Below are 21,475 nucleotides of genomic sequence, written 5' to 3' on the forward strand. Positions count from 1 at the left end.
GAAATGCATAATAAATTAACTCCTTAGGATTAACATTTCAAAACACAGTTGAATATGCTGATGTGAAAGATTGTTAGAATAAAAATTTAGCTACATGACACTAAGGTAACTTCTAAAAAATTTTTTTCCCACTTATTGCTGGCAATCTAATGCCTTATAAGAGAATTCAAAAAATAACTTATGTCAAACAATGAAATTTCATACTGCCTTGTGATACTTTATTTGTTCTTGCTTAATATTTTTCTGTGAAGTAGAGTAGTGCTATTTTTTTCTCTATTCTGTTGAAGATAAATTTTGCATGAATCTGTTTCCAATGTTCTGTGCTTTGAACTTACTCTCATTTAATTCATGAATATGCTGAAAGATTACAAAGCTTTTTCTGGCTATAAAATCGACAATGCGAAGTCAGAAATGATGAGATTCCTGAAATCCTGTCCATCCACTTTATTTATGAACTGCAAAGGAAAATAATATCCAAAAGCCCAGAAATATTTTGGCGTTGGAATGAATATGTGCCCTATTAACATAGGGATAATCGAAAACTGTTGACTGAACACAATGGAAGAGATCTGAGAGAGAAGGTCTATTCCAGCACGAAGTGTGTAGAGGCTGTGTATAATTACAGGGACTGTTTTACAAAAGATGCCATTGGAAATCATCAGAAGAACATATCTAAATCCCTTTTAAATTTTCATTTTATTTTTAATTAGGTTTGTTAGGGTGGCATTGGTTAATAAGATTATGTAAGTTTCAAGCGTACAGTTCTGCAATACATCATCTGCCTATTGTCTTATGTGTTTACCATCCCCCCGAAGTCAAATCTCCTTTCATCACCAAACCTTTGACCCCCTTAACCCGCTTCAACCCCCACCCCCACCTAACCCCAGAAACCACCATACTGTTCTCTGTGTCTATGACTTTTTGTTTACAGAGTATATGCCACATGAATGAAATCATATGGTTCTTGTCCCTTTCTGTCCGACTTTCACAGAATAAAACATCGCTTTGAATCCAGAGGAAATCTATATAATCTCTTAAGGAACACGGCCTATTTTGTGGAAACAACACTTAGCTTCTAAGCTGTTCTTGAAGAAAGTATGTGATGAGGAAGAAAGGAGACTTGAACTCAAGTAATCCTGGTTCCAATCCTGGCTCCTCCCCAATTGGGAAGTCACTTAATCTGGCTCTCCTTCCATTTTCTCATGTTCATTACTTAGAAGTTATGCTTAAAAAATACTGGAAAGCACTTCTGACTCTGAAGCAAAAAGAATTTATAGTAAATCTCTCTTTCTTAAGGTTTGGAAATTGGCAAAATAGATTCCAAGTGGTAATTAATTTTTTTTAGAAAAAAAATTTAGCCCTAATAACTTGCTTGTTCAAACTGAAGACTGACACGTTCAGAATGTTTACTTCTGGTGCAGCTTTGATTAGACACAATTAGAAAAGAAAGAAAGAAACCCAAGGATCATGAAGTGCATCGGGCAAACACTTCCCTGTGCAGTTTCAAGTGTAAACACACTTTGAGGACTGTCCCTCAAGGCTCTAACACAAACGGCCCACCTGTCGTCACCCCTCCCCCGCAGCCCGCCCTTCGACGGGCTGCTCACGCTTCCCCGAGTTACAGAGAAAATTCTAAGCGCCTGGATTTTCATTTCAAGTATGCGTGTTTGTGGTGGTGGTGTTTTTTTTTTATTTGGATGGAGGATGTGAAGCAGAACCCTCCTCCGCAACGAGCCAGGGGCGCAGCGGGCGGGCCTGCGGCTCGTCCGCCGGGGGGCGCCGGAGGGCGGAGGCTCCCGGGTCACACGGCAAGTCAGGGGCCCCGGGAGACACGGGGCCAACGGGAACTGCATCGTGGCAAGCTGACCGCTCAGCTTTTCTAAATTGTAAGATCGACTTGAAACCCCTTTGTTGTAATGACCCTGTGTCCTTGGGAGCAAAGTGCGTTCTGTGACATCGCCTCCTTCCCTGCCACAAACGCGGCCTTCGCTCCGGTGACTCCAGAGGACAGGTGTCCGCAGCCAGGCCAGAAGCCCGGAGCCCTGAGCGCTCTGACAGCGGCTGCGCCCCATGCCCTGCACTGCTGGGGGGTCCCGGCACATCCTTCTCCGCCCTCCCCGGGGCCTTTCCTTTCGCTCAGCCCCAGCGGTGCCCATTTTTCACTCATTCCCGGTGCCAATGGCCTAGAGGCGCGGGGCGTCCTTGCTCCTCGGGCCACCACCGGCCGTCGCCCCTTTGCTCCTGCTCTGCCGCCAGCCTTGGGGCAGGCTCTGCCCCTCAGTCCCCTCCTTGGTGACATCAGGCTTCAACCTCTGCGCCACCCCGTCTCTTTACAATTTCAGCCACTGCATTCCTTACATGAGCTGTATTGTGTAACACCGCTCCTAGCCCGAGTTTTGTAACAACGACGTCGATCTGAGTGACTTCTAACACCGCCGCCCCTCGGTCCCCGGCCCTCTCCGCTTCCCTGAGGAGTTAGCTTTCCCTCTGAGCCAATACCCCCCGGGGTCTCAGCCTGTCACCACCCATCACCAGACCCCTCCGTGATCGCAGCTCTATTTCCTTCCTTACGCAACTGGATTCCATGGCCAACCATCTCCAACTCCTTACAAACCATCTCAGGTCGACCACGTGCTCCTTTCCTTTTATTGCCTTCACCTGGCAATTCCTAACCCGACCGCGCAGGTGCTTCCGCAGGCCGTGCACAGCTTTTCTAAAATTGTGAGATCGATTTGAAACCCCTTTGTTGTAATGACCCTGTTTTCCGGAGGCAACGCGCGTTATACTGATCGGCGTCAAACTAAGCCCATGACCATTAACCTGACGAGGACCCCTGTGCTCCCCCGCAATTAAAATCCACGTCCCTGTCTGTTCGTTCTCTCATTCTCTTAAGTGACCTCTTTTCAAAATTCCAGCATCTATTTTCCACCTTCCGTCTCAGCGAGATGGCTTTTACTGGTAAACTTGCCGCGACGGGGAGAGTTCCACCATAAATCACATCTACTGCGCCGTCTTTTCTCCCGTTACTGGTGAGGGGCCTTCGTATTTCTGCCGGACGCCACCTGCTCCATCCATCCCGTCCTGCTCTCACAAGGTTATCACTCCTGCGCTTTCTGCTCTTTCGTTTGCATCTCTAGTTTCCGTCCTATTCTAGAAAATGCACACTGGCAAACAATCCTGTATTATTCCCCCTATTAAAAGCAACAACAAACTCTTCAACTCATATTCCCCTCCGATTGCCGCTACACTAATCTGTTTTCTCCTTTCGGCCGCATTTCCTGAGTTACCCTGAGCCTTTCCTCCACTTCATTGCAAGCCATTTTCTCTTGAATCCACTCCACTTAGTATTTTGGGTCAAATACTTCATTAAAATTAATTTTGGCAGCGTCATCATCGATCTGTTTGTTTCAAATACAATACATACAATGTATTTGAAAATATAAATATATTTAGACATGAGAGTCAATTCGCAGTCCACTTTTTTCATTTTAAAAAATTTATGGGGGTGATATTGGTTAATAAAATTGTACAGGTTTCAAGTGTACAATTCTATAATACATCATTTGCATATTGCATTGTGTGTTTACTACCCAAAGCCACACAATTTTTTACTTATTAGCAGCTTTGATACAATCTATCACTCTGTCCTTGTAATACTTTCTCACCTGCCTGTCTTTTCTCCTATGTAGGTGGCTATTCGCTTTCATCTGCTTTGCTATTCCTTCTCATCTCTCTGAATTTGAGATGATAGAGTGTCCCAAGGCTCAATCCTCCAACAGCTTCTCTCTCTTCATTCACTCCTTAGGTGACTTCACTTAGAGCATTCAAAAATGTCATCCATATATGAGGTCTGTCCAGAAGGTATTCAGCCATGTAATATGAAATATAGAGATATTTATTGAAGATAAAAGAAATAAGAAACATTGTACATAAGACAATGACGCCTCAGTCCCCTTCAAGGTAGGTACCTTGGGACCTCACACAGTTCTCCCAATCGCCATCAGCTGCCCTGTCATATTTTCCTGAATCTCATCCATGGTCTGAAATTTCTTCCCTTTCAAAGGCAATTTTAGTTTGGGAAAAGCCAGAAGTCACAGGGGGCCAAATCTTGTCAGTAGGACGGCGGGGTCACCTGGACGATTTGATGTTTTGCCAAAAAACTGCACAAGATGTGATGCTTGTGCAGGCGCATCATCATGAGGAGGCTGCCAGTCACCAGCCGCCCACAGCTGCGGCCTCCTGAATCATCCGAAGGGTTTCCACGGAGGGATGTCCAAGCTTAATGCAAAATTTGATGCAGATTCATTGCCCTACTCACTCAGTCATTTTGAATGTGATGGCCACACAGTGCACATGCTCACTCAACTGTGGCTACCGCCCCCCCTGACCAGTACAGTGATGGCATCATTGTTCACGCATGTGCATTCCAGTCCACTGTCCTTGGTTGCCAGGTTACATCGATGTCACACAAACCGTTTTCATCATATTAACGATGGCTGGACTTTTTCCAGACAGACCTCGTATCGTATATCTCTAGCCCAATCTTCTCTCCTGAACACCCGACTTATATATCCAATTGCTTACTTGACATCATACTTAGAATGCCAATAGGCATCTCAAATCTGTTTGGAAAATCAAACTCTCCTAATTGTGCTATGCCACAGACCTTTTTACGTAAGTCAGTGGTGACCGCATTCTGCCAGCTGCTTAGCCAAAACCATCACAGTCACCCTTGACACCTCCCTCGCTCACGTTCAACATCTAGCCCATTGACATACTCTCTCAGCTCTGCTTTCAAAATGTGCGCAGAACCGAGCCACTCCCCTTGGCTCCCTTGCCACCACCGTGCTCAAACTTCTGTCACCAATTTCTTGGCTTTTACGATAACCTCCTGGCTGATCTCTTTGCTTTTACCCTTTTCCTTCATTCTATCTACTCTCAGCTCAGAAACAGAAATAACGGTGAAAAACATAAGCCAGAATAAGTGGCTGCTGTATTCAAACCCTCCAATGGCGTCTCACCTCACTCAGAGTAAAGGGAGGCCAGGCTGGTGTTCCTCCTGCCCCGCCCGTGTGCAGCCCCCACGCCCGCCGCGGGCCTTCGCTGGGAACTCTTTGCCCAGGACACCCCCGCAGGGGGCCCTGCTTCATACCAGATGTTTAAGTTACTGCGAGCCCATTCTGGCCTTTTCTGACTCCAATATCCTGTGCCTGCCCCTCCCATATTCACAAGCCCCGCTTACTTCCCGCTCTTGAATTTTTACCGAGCGCTTATCACGATTTGGTTCCACGTTGTTTATGTATGTGTGCGTTTTCTGTTTCCCTTTCCCCCAAACACTCTTCTTCACGTGCCAGTCTCTGTCTGCACTTCTAGCAAATCTCCTGCAGCAAATCTAGGTTATATGTAGCAATGGTCTCTTCCCTTAGAAAACAAAATTGATGTTCTGTCTCGTGCTAATCAGTTTATATGGTATAGAAAACACATACTTTTGAATAATTAAATGCAATGTTTCCTTTTCGCTTCAGGGGGCCCTGAGTTACTACAAAGCAGTGGGAAATTTGCTAAGTGTAAGTAAGAATGCAAATACCACACTCCCAATGTGCAAGATACAGGCGCAAGTTGGGAGCCTGGTGACTTGGGATCTTGGCCTGGCCTTGGTGCCCACTGGTTCTGTAACTGACCACGCATTTACCCTGCGGCGGTCACCTCTCTCATCGGTAGGATTTTGTGATCTCCTGGACTCACATTTGATGCTGAAGTAATTTTGTACTTTTGCCTACTCAACTTCTAATAGAAAAACAAAAATAAAAAACTTTGATTCAAATTTCAGGATACTTCTGTATTTATTGAAACTACTGATATACTCTAAAACAAATCAGAAGAAAGGAATTGGGGAAATTAAATTATTTTTCCCATCGGCACTATACAGATTTAGCTTAAGTACGCAGACAACACAGACGCAAACGCAGTATCTCTTTCCTAGCACCGTCGCATTCATTTCAGGTCTTGGGGGCAGATGTGCTTTGGAATTTAAAACTTTTAATATTTTACACAGATAAAAAGTAAAATATAAAAAGTGCATGTATTTGACATAATGACCAGTATGGTGCCAGGGCAGCCCCTGAAAGCAACTACATTTGTATTTATAGAAAGCAAAGCAATGAGCAGTCATATCAAATGACATATGTAACGAACCTCAGTGGCCTTTTTTCAATTCACATCAAATTTTGCAGCAGAATACTGAATAGTTGACATACTTAGCCACTAAATGTGCCACAGAAAAACTTTCAGTTTCCATTCTTTATGGAGTTTGGAATTTCAGATAAGAGGTTGCAGGTCTGTCTTAATGATCAGTAGTTAATCAGGAAACAACTACTGTTTTGGAAAGGTACATATTAGGCCGTCCTTTACCTCCTCCACACGTGGCATCGCAATCCTCCCAGCCTGTGTGTGTCCACATGAAAAGCGGTTCAGGGGCTTTAGAGCTCTGATTCTCCGCCGGGGGGTCTGAGGGGACGGTGTATTCGTAGTGCAGGCCGTAGGTCTGGTCTTGAAACAGCAGCACCTACAATAGAAGATATTAAAGTGATGAAGGTAGATGGTCAGAGGAGAGCACACTCAATGCGAAGCATAAAACTAAGGATGCTATAGCCTACAATGCTTATTGCACGGTGGGCACGCTTCCCTAGTAAACAGTAGAAATGTGACACTATGGTTTCAGTTTTGTAACTGTCATACTTCTGAAAAGCTGGAAGTTCCACACTTGCTTCTGAGCTAAGGACATCATGAAGGAAAGACCACTTGAATGAGGTCAAAGATACCAGATCATTTGCTTTCAGGTCGATGTACTTGGGTATGTACCCCTCTAATGTCAAGCTATAACCCACAATTTAATATCAGGCATAGCCTTTTGATTCGTATAAAATGGAAAGATGACTAGAAAGTCCCTACATCAACAGGGGAAGAGGACAGAAGACTCCGGAATTCCTTTTACTCCACAAGGGTGGAGAACTTCCAGGCCACCTGGAAGACGAGAATTTCATTCCAGGGACACTTACAGTTAATTTTGAATATTGTTAAAATATTAACTTAATAATGGGGCAGTTATGTGCACGCATGCGGACCGTGCAATGGCCTATAAAGGATGTGTGGCTACACAAGAATGGCTGGGTTTGGGGGCTACGTGGGCGTGGGCGGGGCGCCGTCCGTGCTGTTCTCCCTGGGCGTGCCGTTCGGGGCTCAAAGCCGGTCACGGGCAACCATACCCGTTTCAAACGGTCATAAGCGATTATATGTACCTGAAATATAATCACTTTAAATAAAACAATGAGTAGACATATGTTTCTTTATAAATGCATTTGCACAAAATATGTTAGACAACTCCGTGGCATATATCACTTCCATGAACCCGTGGGATTATAGAAGCTATCTATGTAACACATTGTGATGCGTGAAAACACGTCCAAGGGCGGTCAGGAAAAAGTCCAGCCATTGTTAATGCTCGTATATTCTCCCATTCAATGGGTTGTTTCTCATTTTGTTGATGGTTTCCTTTGCTGTGCAAAAGCTTTTTAGTTTGATGTAGTCCTATTTGTTTATTTCTCTTTTGTTTCTCTTGCCTGAGGAGATAGAGCAAAACAAATACTGCTCTGAGAATGTTTGAGGTTTTACTGCCTATGTTTTCTTCTAGGATTTTTATGGTTCCAAGTCTAGCATTTAAGTCTTTAATCCATTTTGAGTTTATTCTCATGTATGTATAAACAGATAATCTAGTTTAATTTTTTTTGCACATACCTATCCAATTTTCCCAACACCATTTATTGAATAGACTATCTTTAACCCCTTATGTTCTTGCCTCCTTTGACAAATATTGACTATAAAGGCATGGTCTTATTTCTGGGCTCTCTAATCTGTTCCATTGATCTATCTGCCTGTTTTTATGCCAGTACCATAATGTTTTGATTATTATGGCCTTATAGTATAGTTTGATGTCAAGTGGATTGATTCCTCCAACTTTGTTCTTCTTTCTCAAGATTGCTGTGGCTATTTGGGGTCTTTTGTGGTTCCATATAAATTTTTAGAATATATTTTTTAATTCTGTGAAATATGCCATTGGTATCTTGATAGAAATTGCATTGAATCTATAAATTGCCTTGGGTAGTATGGACATTTTAATGGTGCAAATTCTTCCTATCCATGACAGGATACATGTTTCTACTTATTTGTATCTTCAGTTTCTTTCTTCAGTGTCTTGTAGCTTTCAAAGTATTGGTCTTTTACATCCTTGGTTATGCTTATTCCTAGATTTTATTCTTTTTGAAGCAATTGTCAATGGGATTGTTTTCTTTAATGGTGTATAAAAATGCCACTGGTTACTGGATATTTATTTTGTATCCTGCTGTTTTACTGAATTCATTGTTCAGTTCTAGTAGTTTTTTGGTGGACTCTTTAGGGTCCTCCACATCCAGTATGATGTCATCTGCAAATAATGACAGTTTCATTTCTTCCTTTCCAATTTGGATGCACTTTTTCCTTCTTCTTGTCTGATTGCTATGGCTAGGACTTCCAGTATTATGTTGAATAAGCATGGTGAGAGCAGACACCCTTGTCTTGTTCCTGATCTTGAGGGACATGCTTATAGTTTTTGCCGATTCAGTATGATGTTTGCTGTGGTTTGTCACATAAGGCCATTATTAGCTGAGGGATGAATCCTCTACTCCCACTTTGCTGAGTTTTTATCATAAATGGGTGCTGGGTTTTATCAAATCCTTTTTCTGCATCTATTGTTATGACCATGTAGGTTTTCTCCTTCATTTTGTTTTTGTGATGTATCACATTAATTGATGTGTGGACATTGTAGCAGCCTTGCATTCCCAGAATAAATCCCACTTGATCATAGTATATAATCTTTGTGACACATTGCTGGATCTTGTTTGCTAATATTTTTTGAGGGTTTTAAAGCATCTATGTTCAACCGGGATATTGGCCTACAGTTTTTTTCTTTATAGTGTCTTTATCTGGTTTTGGAATTAGGATAATGCTGGCCTCATAAAAGGAGCCTAGGAGTCTTCACTACTCTTGCATTTTTTTGGAATGGTTTGAGAATAATAAGTGTTAGACCCAGTCACTCTCATCTTAGAAGTCATTCTTCTTTGAATGTTTGGTAAAGTTCACCTGTGAAGCCATCTGGTCCAGGACTTCTGTTTGCTGGGAATTTTTTGATTACTGCTTCAGTTTCACTAGGTATGATTGGTCTATTCAGATTGTTTCTTCTTGATTCCATTTTGGAAGATTGTATGTTTCTAGGAATTTATTCATGTCTTCCAGATTGTCCAAGTGGTTGGCATGTAATTGTTTGTAGTATTTTCTCATAAGCCTCTGTATTCCTGTGGTGTCCGTTGTTCTTCTCTGCTTTCATTTCTGATTTTATTTATTTGGGGCCTCTCTTTTTCTCGATGAGCCTGGTTATTACAGAGCTCTTAAATTGATGAAATAAACATAAAGAACAGCTACTTGCCAACTTATTTAACTAAATAAAAACCTGTCTATTTTTCCTAAAAGAACAAACAAACAAAAAACCACCTTTTCCCTGACAGAACTTTAGATTGCCCTCGAATAAATAATGCTCTTTGAAACAGACGCGCTGGCCACAGCAGCACCAGCTCCTCCTGGAAGCGTCTGAGGTTGGCGGCAAGCTCGCGCAAGAAGGAAAGTGTGATAGTCTCCAGTGGAGGGGCAGGGGCCGGGGCACAGCAGATGTGCTGCCTTTCAAAATGCGGCACAGGCGCTCCGTCTGCAATAGTCATTAAGGAAAAACATCTTAGAAGTGCAGTTTCCCTTGGATTACTGCATAAATCCAGGTCACATAGATGCCTTCTTTTAGACATAGTTCACTGACTTTAATTATGTGTCCTGCTTCCAGGAAAAACCTCGGTAACTACCAGTCAGATTAAGAATTCTGCAGCAAGGGAGTCCCTCTGCCCAGCACTGAGGTCTCACATCGACTGTTTTGAGATTTTGAATTAGAGGCTCAGTAAAAGAGCTCTGGTCTCGTGCCATAAAAAATGTGGGCCACCCGATGGCATTTCCTGTCATTCAATCATTAAAAATGTTTGTTGCTGGGAAGGTGGTTATTTTAGGGGGCCCCCGGGTGAGCCCTTCCTAAGGTATATAACCATCTAATCACTACGTTGCCCACCTGAAACTAACATAACATCGCGTGCCAACTGTAACTGAAAAGTAAATTTAAAAAAAATAAGTGACCCAACCATGGAAAGAGTCAGCTATTGGGCATACAGTGTTTGTTTAGTCATTTTTTTCCCTCTCTCCAGATGGCGCACAGCACAGAGTGAAGTTTCCCATTCAAGTGGAATAATGGGACCCAAAGAAACTGTGGGGAGGTGAACAAATCACTATTCCAAGTGCACACACTAGCGATCCAAGGCTGTTGTAAAGAGCTTAGGTCTAAGCTTCATGTCAGGAGAGGCAGCATAGTAGGCTCATTAATATCTGGTTAAGTCTCAGCTAAAGAACTTATTGGGAGACACTGTGCATATCTCTTAACCTTTCCAGTACTAGTTGTTCAGTAAAATGGAGTAATAATAGTACATGTTACACAGTGTCACCGTGAGGACCGAATGCTGTAACAGACATAAAGTACTTTGGACATGTCTGACTCACTGCTCAGTGAAAGGTAGTCATTTTTAGTAGCAGCAGCAGCAGCAGCAAGATTTGGAACAGAAGGCCCCATGCAACTCTCTTTGCTCCCTTAATCCCTGTCGATAACACCTATTGATTGAAATTCTAGAAAACACTGTCACTGTAAATGTGGCCTGAGGACGCGCAGCAGGGGCATCACCCGGGGGCTGGTTAGAAGTGCAGATCTCAGGCCCCTCCCCAGACCGAGTGCAGCAGAGTGTGCACTTGAGCAGGAACCCGGGCGCTCTGCCGGCCCGTCCAAGTAGGAAAAGCAAACGCGCCAATACGTGATTTGAACCTCTAACTCCTAGTCTAGCAACACAGATGTCTCCAATTGAAGGCAAATTCAACTTAAATTGTGCGGCGATATTAAATAATGTGGCATACCACACTCCAAATAAAGAGTCAGCCGATCGTGTTTTAAAGTTGTTTCTACATGTGGACTTAAAGAGGTGTTGAAATGCCTGAATTTTAGACTTTGTCACTAGGACGGAAAACATGCCAGCTCTGCCGTCAAGCCTCTGGTCCCCCAGCCGTTAGCATGACTGCAGCGGCGAAGGTCGCAGAGGGCGCCTGAACTTGCCACGCGCTTGGCCGCAGAGCCCCGGGGTCCTGCTTCATCCACGCCAAACTCTGTCCGGCTGCACGCCCCGCCTGTTCTTACAGGGGAAAGAGACCGATCCCAAACATTCCAGATGCCACAGTTCTGTGCAGGAATCAATTAACCTAGTAAGAAAACGGAACAGAGCACTGAAAGCACTGTTGGATGTATTTACCAAATCTTTTCCCCAGAAACAGTATCATTTTTTCGAAGGCATTTTATACAGAGTCAGACAAGGCCCATTTCACGGATGTATGAAATGCTATGATTCACCGCGTTGCAGCACTGTCTCCATAGACTTCCACTGTGGTTAGTAAATGTACGCTTTTAGGAAAAAGAGGGTTTTTTGTGTGTGTTGCTTGTAATTCACCTCTACTTTGAGTCTGTGGGTCCCTATAAAATTTGGCTCCTCTTGTAATAATTTCCGTTTTTATATATCACGATTGAAAACACATTTAAAAAATCCCTAAAAGCCCACCTCTTAAATGATTTTAAATGTCTACCTAACATTTCAAATTTGGAAAAAAGATTATAGAACGCGCAGTGGGAATGTCCTTTGCCACAGGGACTGATTACGCAATGTCATCATCGACTCTTTCCCTCATACCAGGAGGTGTAAAGGTGACGTGGTGGGACCTTTGGCGGAGATCTTCTCCCAGAGGCCTCGTCTCACGTAATGAACAGTAGTTCCCGCTAAGTTGAAGGCTCCAGAGTGTTCGATCTTCCAGTCACTGTTGATAGACTGCTTCCCAGTGTCTCTCAGTGCTGTAAAGAGGTTCAAAAAGGCGAGAATTCACCAGGAGGAAGTATTAGTCAATACCCATGTCACATGACTTCATTAGAAGTATTTCATTCACTTCTGAACAAATGGGTCGACTCCCTGTCCTAAAACGAGGCACATCCTCGTTGGGGAAGTTCGAAACCAGAGCAAACGCCACAGGCTCTCCTGCTCCCCTGCGACTGTCCCAGCTACGTGGCCACGTTCGCCGCGACCTCTTCTGGCCTCCTTTGCACAGCTGACGCCTGTAACCCTTATTCTGGCCCTTAATCGTCTGCAGTGTATTCCCACTTCAGGGCGCCGTGTGTCTGTGCTGTCCGCGCAGTGGTCCCCCGGGCAATGTGAGGGCTGCACGCCATCTCTGCATGGCCACAGCTCCCGCGCCACTGAGCAAAGTGAGTCATGAAAGAAATGCCACCAATAGTTCATTTTTATTGGATTTTTTCATTACCATTTATCCCCCCATACGCTCTTCCACAGCCCTCGTGATTGCCCCGTCGTTGCCTGTGTCCATGAGTTCTTAACAAACAGCATTAAACAGCGATGTTAACCAACAGATCAAAATGGGAGGATTAGGTTCACTCCAAAAAAATTTCAAAAATAATATGTTGGTCTTAAAAACAGGACTCAAGACCCTTTCACAGCCTTAATTTGTGATTTGCTGTACACAAAAATGGGAGATGAATGCTAATTCTCACCCATAAACAGCCACCATTTGTATGGGATTAAACTGTTTACCTACCTTCTTGTTCTCTGTTTCTTTTTTGAACTGATTTCTGGTACTATTTATTGTAACTAAGATTCATGACATGGACATGAGATGTCATAATTACCATTTTAAAGATTTATTTCAAAAACGATTTAATTTTTTAATTAAAAATTTTAATTTTTTAAAAGTATTTCATTCATTGATTTTTAGAGAGAGGGGAAGGGAGTGAGGCAGAGAGGGAGAAAAACATCAATGTGTGAGGGAAACATCAATCAGTTGCCTCTTGCAAGCCCCTGACCAAGGACCAGGCCCACAACCCAGGCCTGTGCCCTGACCAGGAATGGAACCAGTGACCTTAAGGTTCACAGGCCGGTGCTCAATCCAGAGCCACACCAGCCAGGGCTAAGTTAAAAATTTTAGGCTTTCCCATATAACTGAATTCTCTTTCAACAGTCATTTACATGTTCACCAACGGTTTTATGTCATAATCTATGAAAATGTTTGATAATTTGAGCCAATAATCTTCCTAAATATTATTTACTCTAATCTCTATTTACTGAATGTTTGAGGGTTTCCAAGATTTTTATATCATAAATAATGCTCAGATAAATATACTATACACTAAGAATGTGTTCATCTGAATATTTCCCTTGGGTAGAGTCCCACATTTAGAATTACAAAATTGAGCATTCATAGATTTTGAAAAACAACTTCAAACTGATTTTTGTAAAGGTTGCATCTACTTATGCTTCCATAACAGTGTCTGAAGTACCCATTCTGAACACCTTCTTGGAAGCACCTTTCTGTTGCATGACATCTAATCATGACAGGAATTACATACCAAGTATCAGCTTTAGATCGGGCAATATTCAACATTCTGGGCCCTCTCAAAATGAACAATATAAAATATATTCTCTGGCTTCATGGCATTTATAATCTAGCTGGTGAACTAGAACTCAGACGAGTTATTTATGTAAGTAACTAACACTAATTATGCTGAAGCTTGTGGGGCCAGGGAGTTGGAAGGGCTTGCCTGAAGGGCACCATGTACTGGAGACCTCGGCCAAGGCGAAAGGGAAGCAGAGAAAGCGCCCTGGAGCCTGAGGAAACTGTGAAGGGAAAGGTCTGGAAGCTCAGCGCAGCAGCTCGGTGAGAGCACCGCGTCTGCCGCCAGACACCCTGGAGGGGACCGTGAGGACGTGAGGCTGGAGCAGGGAGCACCAGGCCTCATAGGCCTCGTTAGTTTTTGGAGGGTTTTTTCCTAAGGAAAACAAAAGGAAAGCTGTAAAAGATATTGAACAATACTGTGCAGAGAACTGGCTGCAGTGGGACCGATCCGGAGAGAGAAGAGAGGCTGTAACACTCACATAGAAGCCCCAGGAAAGCAAGGGGGCCTGGGTTAGGAGTGGAGAAAACATCCAGAGGAATTTAGGAGTGTAATTTACAAAATATAAGGTTGACTTGATTGTCGTAAGTGAAAAACGTGTCTGGTATCACACCAAGTGCCTAGGGTGAGAAAATGGTGGGCTATAATGGCAAATAATGAGATGGAAAAGACTAGAAAAAAGCGATGGGTGAGGAGACATTTTAGGAGTTAAATTCTGAATAATCTAGATTTAAAAAGCACTTGTTTCATTACTATGGAGGTTAAAGACATTTTTCAGTTGCATTTTTATTTAAATTAACTAAATATATTATTGATTATCTGTTAGGGTTTTTCTGGGCCATGGAGGGATGTTCTGGTGCTGACGTTCACATAATTCCAAGCAATATGTTAATAAAATTACTGAAAATTTTACCTCATCAATCTTAATTTCTAGCAAATAATGTATTTATAATGTACTGCATATAAAGTATATGTTTCAGATAAAATATTAAACATACATATTTTCAGATTTATGAAAAATATATAAATATTAATTTTACCTTACATTTTAGACTTGAAATATGTTGATAGAAAACTCTCAATGCTTTGCAAACAGCTACTACCCTCTGGAAATGGTTATACTTCACGTAATGCTAAATTGATTAAAAATAATGATTTCCCCAAAAAGGTAAAATATTTCTTTTTATTTCTCTTAAAGTCTATTAAACATTTTGAGTAATTATTTTGGCCAGTATAATTCTATTTTCTTCTTGTATTTCAACATATATTCAGGACAAAATTATAAAGGAGTATTTTTTGAAAAATCTCTAATAAAAATGCCTGAAAAAACTTCTTAAAAAATACCATATACCTAAGTTATTTTTAAAGTCCAGTCACATACATTTTGTTAATTACAGATTTAGGTTTTTAATTTGCTGGTATGTTTTGACTTGTGTATACTATCTTATTTTGTGATTGCTTTTTTTTCTGCTTGCTGTGCAATTTTTATTTTTCCCCTATCTTGTTTTCTACTGTTTTTAAATTTTTATTTTAAAAATTACATTTGGTTCTCTAAATGTATTTCATCGATTTCTATCTATTCTTATTTTTAAATACCTCTTTTATACATTTAAACATATTGATCATATATTTTTATATTTCCTATGTATGAGACAAATATGCCTCATTCTTCTTGCCCTTACCTTTACTGTTTTGTTTGTAGTGTCTATTTCCTTTTATGCTTTCGGAACTTTTTTTTTTTTTACTATAAAATTATATTTGTTGAACCTTAGAGAATTCCTTTGAGGCCTTCAAAGGTGCATTACTTTTCATTTGCCTACACCAACCACCGTGGTAACCTCATTAAAAAACCCTCTTTGCGTTTCGGAGGTCACAGTCGGGGAAAGTGGACCTGCAGACGTACAGGAAGACCTGCTTTCGACTGCAAATTCTCAGGGAAGCGATTTCTACCTCTGCCTAGTACCAAAGTCGACATTGCCTTTCTTTCACCTTTGAGGTGCAGATGCATTTCCTCTCCCCTTCCCTTTGAGCTCAAGGTCCTCTGGGGTCCCGCTTGATCTCCTATTAGAGTCTCTACTTTGCAAAAGTCTTAGGCCGTGTTTTTTGTCCACGGTGTCACCAGGATTCAGGATAAATCCCTGGTGGGCCTTCAGGCAGCCCAATACCCTGGCTTCCCAATACTTTGCGTTTGGCAGGGGAAGATTCCTTCACTTCTTTCCAGTTTGGAGGTAAATTTGAAAAGTGTTTTTCTTTTTTTCCTCCCTTTGTATTTTGCTCAACACGTTCCATTGTTTTTAGTAAGAAGTTTTTCCATAGTGGGGTGTATGCTAAGCTGCAGGCAAGGCAGGTTGGCCAATATGACCTTTTTAAGATCTTTGCAAATCATAGGCTATAATGATTTTGTCGAGATATAACATGGTGTCCGTGGTAGGCAGCTAGAAACACATGAGCAGAGCAAAGCCCTGGCTGCCTAGCAACCGGCAAAACTGGGGAAACAAGGTTTAGACCCCCTGACCTTTCACATCACTAGTCATGTGGTTCGGACCCTCCCCCGACCTCTTCTCCCCTGGCACGTTGCTAGTCATGCGGGTTAGACCCTTTGGAGAGGGAAGGCACAAGGGGGCCAGAGAATAGGCCCTAAGCATTGAGCCCCCAGGACCGTGAGGTTCTGACCTGCATCAAATTCGTCCAGGCCTCCATTGTGTTTCAGTTCCAGACCCAGAAAAGCAGCAAAACCAGAGAAGCACTGACGCCAGGACCAGCTGCATTGACTAAGGACCCCCTGCCCTGTCATCGACCAATCAGTGGAGACCACGACCCTGAAAGGACACGCCTGGAAAGCGGATGACTCTTCTATTGAGATCCTCCCCTGGGACCTTCCTTAATATCTCCACCCTTAAGAGCCTTTAGGACTGAGGGTCCAGGGCTCTCCTTCACCTGTGCCCTCCTCCTCCTCTCTCCTTCCTCCCCCCAGGTGCGCTCCCTTTACCCTTCTCTCTCTGAAGCTCCAAGGGCCTCCCTCTCTTGCCTCCGCAACTTGCTTCCTGAGCCTATTTCTTCTACCGTTCACTTCTTCTTCCTCTGCGACTTTCTAAATAAACTTTCTCTTATAGTTTGAGTCTTGCCTCTGAATACTTTCCTGGCCAGAACTCAAGTACTGAGGCTGGCGAACCAAGGCCCCATCTGACCCCACTAGTCTGACACCTGGGGCTGCTCTCACCGCTGCCAACGGGTCTCTCTGACCTACTCTGTTCTCCACTTTAGGCTTTGGAGTAAATTATTAAGTTATTAAAACAATAAAGCTGCCATCTTCAGAAAAGCAGATTGTTGCATATGTGAATGCAATTCAGAGAGTAATAAAAAACAATCATTGTACTGGGAGGAAATTAAATGTCTCCTACGAGATAATACAGTTTGACGTAGACAAATTGATTTGTTAAAGAATGATCAGTTAGCCGGGATAAGATCATTTTCCTTTCTTTTTCCTAATGCTCTTTCAGATGATGACTTTCAATGACTTCCTTCCAATGCCCAAAGGGGCTTTTTGGAAACGTGGTTTGTGGTATGTGTTCTCTGCCTAAAGATTGGCAGAGAATACCTATCACAGGCTTGAAATATAGGATTTTAATACTGTGTCATTTTCTTTTCTCCCAAATTTGCCCCTCATCCCTTTGCCTTATTCTCAGTAAATGCCTTCATTACTTGCCCAGTTGTTTCAGCCAGAAACATAGAAGTTATCCTTGAAACTTCATGGTGTATCAATACTCACACCCACTTTCCAACAAGTTTCAACGGTTCAACCTCTTCAGTGTCCCTGGAAGCCACTGGGGTTTTCCCAGTCCTACGATTTTGACTGGATTATGAGCTGGTCTCTGCGTCTTCATTCTTGTACACTCCCTCTAATTCATCAAGATAGCTGTATTTTCCTCACTTAAGCAAATAAGGAAACTTAGTGAGTTCTCAAATAACCATGGTAATGTATTAGCATTTTCAACCTTGATTTAATCTCCAGACTAGTGTTCAGGACATTTAGGGGCATTGATGCTACTTCCTGATACAGGCAAAAGACCCTGATAACTTAGGTCTGAGCCTCAGACTAAGCACAAGGAAAAGTGACAATGAGGCCAACACTTAACACAGATTGGTGATTCCATTTTTAAAGTGGTCTTTTAAAAAAAAAAAGATTTTATTTATTTTTTAAAGAGAAGGGAAGGGAGGGAGAGAAACATCCATTGGTTGCCTCTTGCACACCCGCAGCCGGGGACCTGGTCTCAAACCCAGGCATGTGCCCTGACCAGGAATTGAACCCACAACCTTTTGATTTATGGGATGATGCTCCAACCAACTGAGCCACACCAGTCACGAGGGTGAATGGCCTTTTAATGACAAAAAGTGATTGGAGATTCATGTTTAGAGATCTGCATCAGGGAAGGAAGGTGGACGGGATCTGGCAGAGGTGGAGGTGGCAATAGGGGACACAGTCATTCCATGATTTGTACTCCACTGAATTAACTCTGTGCATTTCATCACATCAGTTAAGAGAAGGGGAAAAGGAGGGATTTGGGGGGAAGTTCAGGGAAAATTTGTTCACATATGACATGTATTTTAAAATCACAAGTGTTGTGTAGAAGGCTATGATTAAAAAAGAAAAAGGAAAAGTGAGACAGCAGGAACCAGGTACTATGGCCACACTGCTTGGGTTTCAATCTAGGATCACAGTTTTTTCGATGTGTGATCTTAGAAAAGAAACTTAAATTCTGTTCCTTTAGTCTCTGATTTTAAAAATTGGGAAATTAGTGCTACACACTTCATACAGTTTTTGTGAGGATTTATTTAATGGATATATTTAATGCGCTGACTCATACAAATCACTATACAAATGTGAACCATCTTTCCTTAATTAAAGTTCACTCAGAAAGTCTTTATTACTTCCTGTGTGCCAGACTCTGTTTTAGTTACTGCAGATACAGCTCTGAGCAAAAAGACCCCTGCCTTCAAGAATTAACAATGGAGACAGACAATATAAAAGCATGTGTGTGAACAAATAAGACAACTCACACAGTGGTAAGTCCTACAGAGGAAATAAAGCAGGAGAACGTCATAGGGAGTGGCCTGGTTAGGGGTCACAGTGGATATTGGAAGAAAGTGACCGATTTGAGGAACTGACAGGACTGGCTGATGTATTAGAGCGGTGAAGTTCCAGGGGAACTCCTGGAGAGAAATAAGTGAGTGCGGTAGGAGAGATAATTTCCCCCAAACATATCCATGCCCTAAAAGATAGATATCATACAAAGTATATTCTCTGGCCACAATGGGATGAAGTTAGAAATCAGTAACAGAATGAAAACTGGAAAATTCACACATCTGTGGAATGTGAAGCAACATACTCAAACAACTAATGGATCAAAGAAGAAATCACAGGGAAATTGGAAAATACTCAAGACAAATGGAACTAAAAACAAGCATCCCAAAACGGATGTTGCCAAAGGGAAAGCAGTGCTTTGGAGGAAATTAATATCTATAAATACAGTAACAAAGAAGAAAGATCTCCAATTAACAACCTAACTTAAAGAATTTTACAAAAGCTACCAGGAGGAAGAAAATAATAAAGATTATAACAGGGATAAGTGAAATAAAAAATAATTGAGAAAATCAACAAAACCAGAAGTTGGTTCTTTGAAAAGATCAACAGAGTTGACAAACCTTTAAGATAGATGGATTAAGAAAAAAAAAAGAGACAATTAAAAAATCAGAAATGAATGTAGGAACATTTAAACTGATGCTACAGAAATAAAGAGGACTATACGAAACTACTACGAACAATATTATGCTAATCAATTGGATATGAAATGAACAAATTCCTATAAACACAAAACCTACTGAGACCGAACCGCAAAGAAACAGAAATCCTAAATATACCTAATATGTAGTAAGCAGACTGAATCAGTAATCAAAAATATCCCAACCAAGAAAAGCCCTGGACTTTACGGCTTTATTGGTAAATTCTACCAAACATTTAAAGAAGAACTAATACCAGCCCTGGCTGGCGTGGCTCAGTGGATTGAATGCTGGCCTGCGAACTGAAAGTTCTCCGGTTTGATTCCCAGCCAGGGCACAGGCCTGGGCTGTGGGTCAGGGTCCCAGTTAGGGGTGTGTGAGAGGCAACCAGGGATGTTTCTCTCACATGTGGATATTTCTCTCCCTCTCTTTCTTCCTCCCTTCCCCTCTCTAAAAATAAATAAATAAAATATAAAACAAATAAAAATAAAATAAAGAAGAACTTAACACCAATCCTCAAATTTTCAAAAGAACAGAAGTGGAGGAAAGACTTCTTAACTCCCTAGGAGGCCAGCATTTTCCTGAGACCAAAGTCAAACGAAAACAAAACAAACAAAAACAGAACTACAGAACAATTTCCCTTATGAAGACTGATGTAAAAATCTTCATGAAAATACTAAAAAAACAAATTCAGGAGCACAAAACGCATCCAACTCAGAAGGAAACAAGAGTAATTATTTGTGTTCACATATGGTATGTTCTTGTATGTAGAAAACCCTAAAGATTTTACCAAAAACAAACAAAAAAACAGAACTAATCAATGAATTCAACAAAGTAGCAGGATATAAAGTCAACAAGAAAAAGCAGTTTCATTTCTATACACTAAAAATGAATAATCAGAAAATGAAATTAAGAAAACAATTCTATTTACAATAGCATCGAAAAGGAAAAAAGTACTTGGGAATAACTTAACCAAGGAGGTGAAAGACTTATACAATAAAAACTAAAATACATCATTGAAAGAAATTAAAGAAGACATAAATGGAAACACATTCCAGGTTCATGGATTGTAAGACTTAATACTGTTAAGATGTTAATATTATCCAAAGTAACCAACAAATTCAACCCAATTCTTATCAAATTCTCAATGCTCTCCCCCTGTTTTTGCAGAAATAAAAGAAAACTATCCTAAAATTCATATGGAATCTCAAGTGACTCTAAATAGCCAAAACAATCTTGAAAAAAAGGAACAAAACTGGAGATTCTCGCTTCCTGATTTCAAAACTTACTAGAAAGCTACACTAATCAAAACAGTGTGCTACAGGCATAAAAACAGACATAGACCAATGGAATAGAATACAGATCCCAGAAATAAAGCGTCGCCAAATGATTTTTGACAGGGATGCCAAGACCCTTCAGGGGAAAAAGAACAGTCTTTCAACCGGTGGCTCTGGGTAAACTGAATGACCGTACAGACAGGAAGATGAAGTGGGACCTTTAACAAACACCAGGCTCAAAAATTAACCCAAAACGGATCAAAGATCTAAATGTAAGACCTCAAACTATAAAACTCTTCGAAGAAAACAGAAGGCAAAAGCTTCATGACACTGAATTTGGCAGTGATTTCTTGGATATGGTACCAAAAACATAGGTGATAAAAGAAAAGCAGATGAATTGAGCTTCATGAAAATTAAAAATTTCATACACATAAACTTTTGTGTATCAAAAGACACTATTAACGGAATAAAACCCCACAGAATGGGAGAAAATATCTGTAAATAATATGTTCAATAAGGGATTAATATCCAGAACATATAGACAACTTCTAAAACTCATCAACAACAACAAAAAAACCTACTTCAAAAATGGGAAAAGGACTAAGACATATTTCCAAAGAATGCATGCAAATGGCCAATGAAGACACACAAAGAGATGTTCAACATCTGTAATTATTAGAGAAACGCAAATCAAAACTGCACTGAGATACCATTTCACACCCATGAAAATGGCTACCACCATGATAAA

General features: G+C 41.5%; 1 protein-coding gene across 1 annotated transcript in view; it reads right to left on the reverse strand.

The window, feature by feature from the left end:
• ADAMTS19 (ADAM metallopeptidase with thrombospondin type 1 motif 19) overlaps window positions 1–21,475 on the reverse strand; it is a 228,382-nt gene that overhangs the window by 33,377 nt on the left and 173,530 nt on the right. Inside the window, 2 exon segments of the mRNA XM_054568513.1 lie at window positions 6,412–6,565; window positions 11,907–12,064. Of these exon segments, the coding sequence (XP_054424488.1) occupies window positions 6,412–6,565; window positions 11,907–12,064 (312 nt within the window).

The sequence above is a fragment of the Pteronotus mesoamericanus genome, unplaced genomic scaffold (genome assembly GCF_021234165.1).
Source record: "Pteronotus mesoamericanus isolate MK-2021 breed Mesoamerican mustached bat unplaced genomic scaffold, CSHL_Meso_final contig_2, whole genome shotgun sequence".
Lineage (NCBI taxonomy): Eukaryota > Metazoa > Chordata > Mammalia > Chiroptera > Mormoopidae > Pteronotus > Pteronotus mesoamericanus.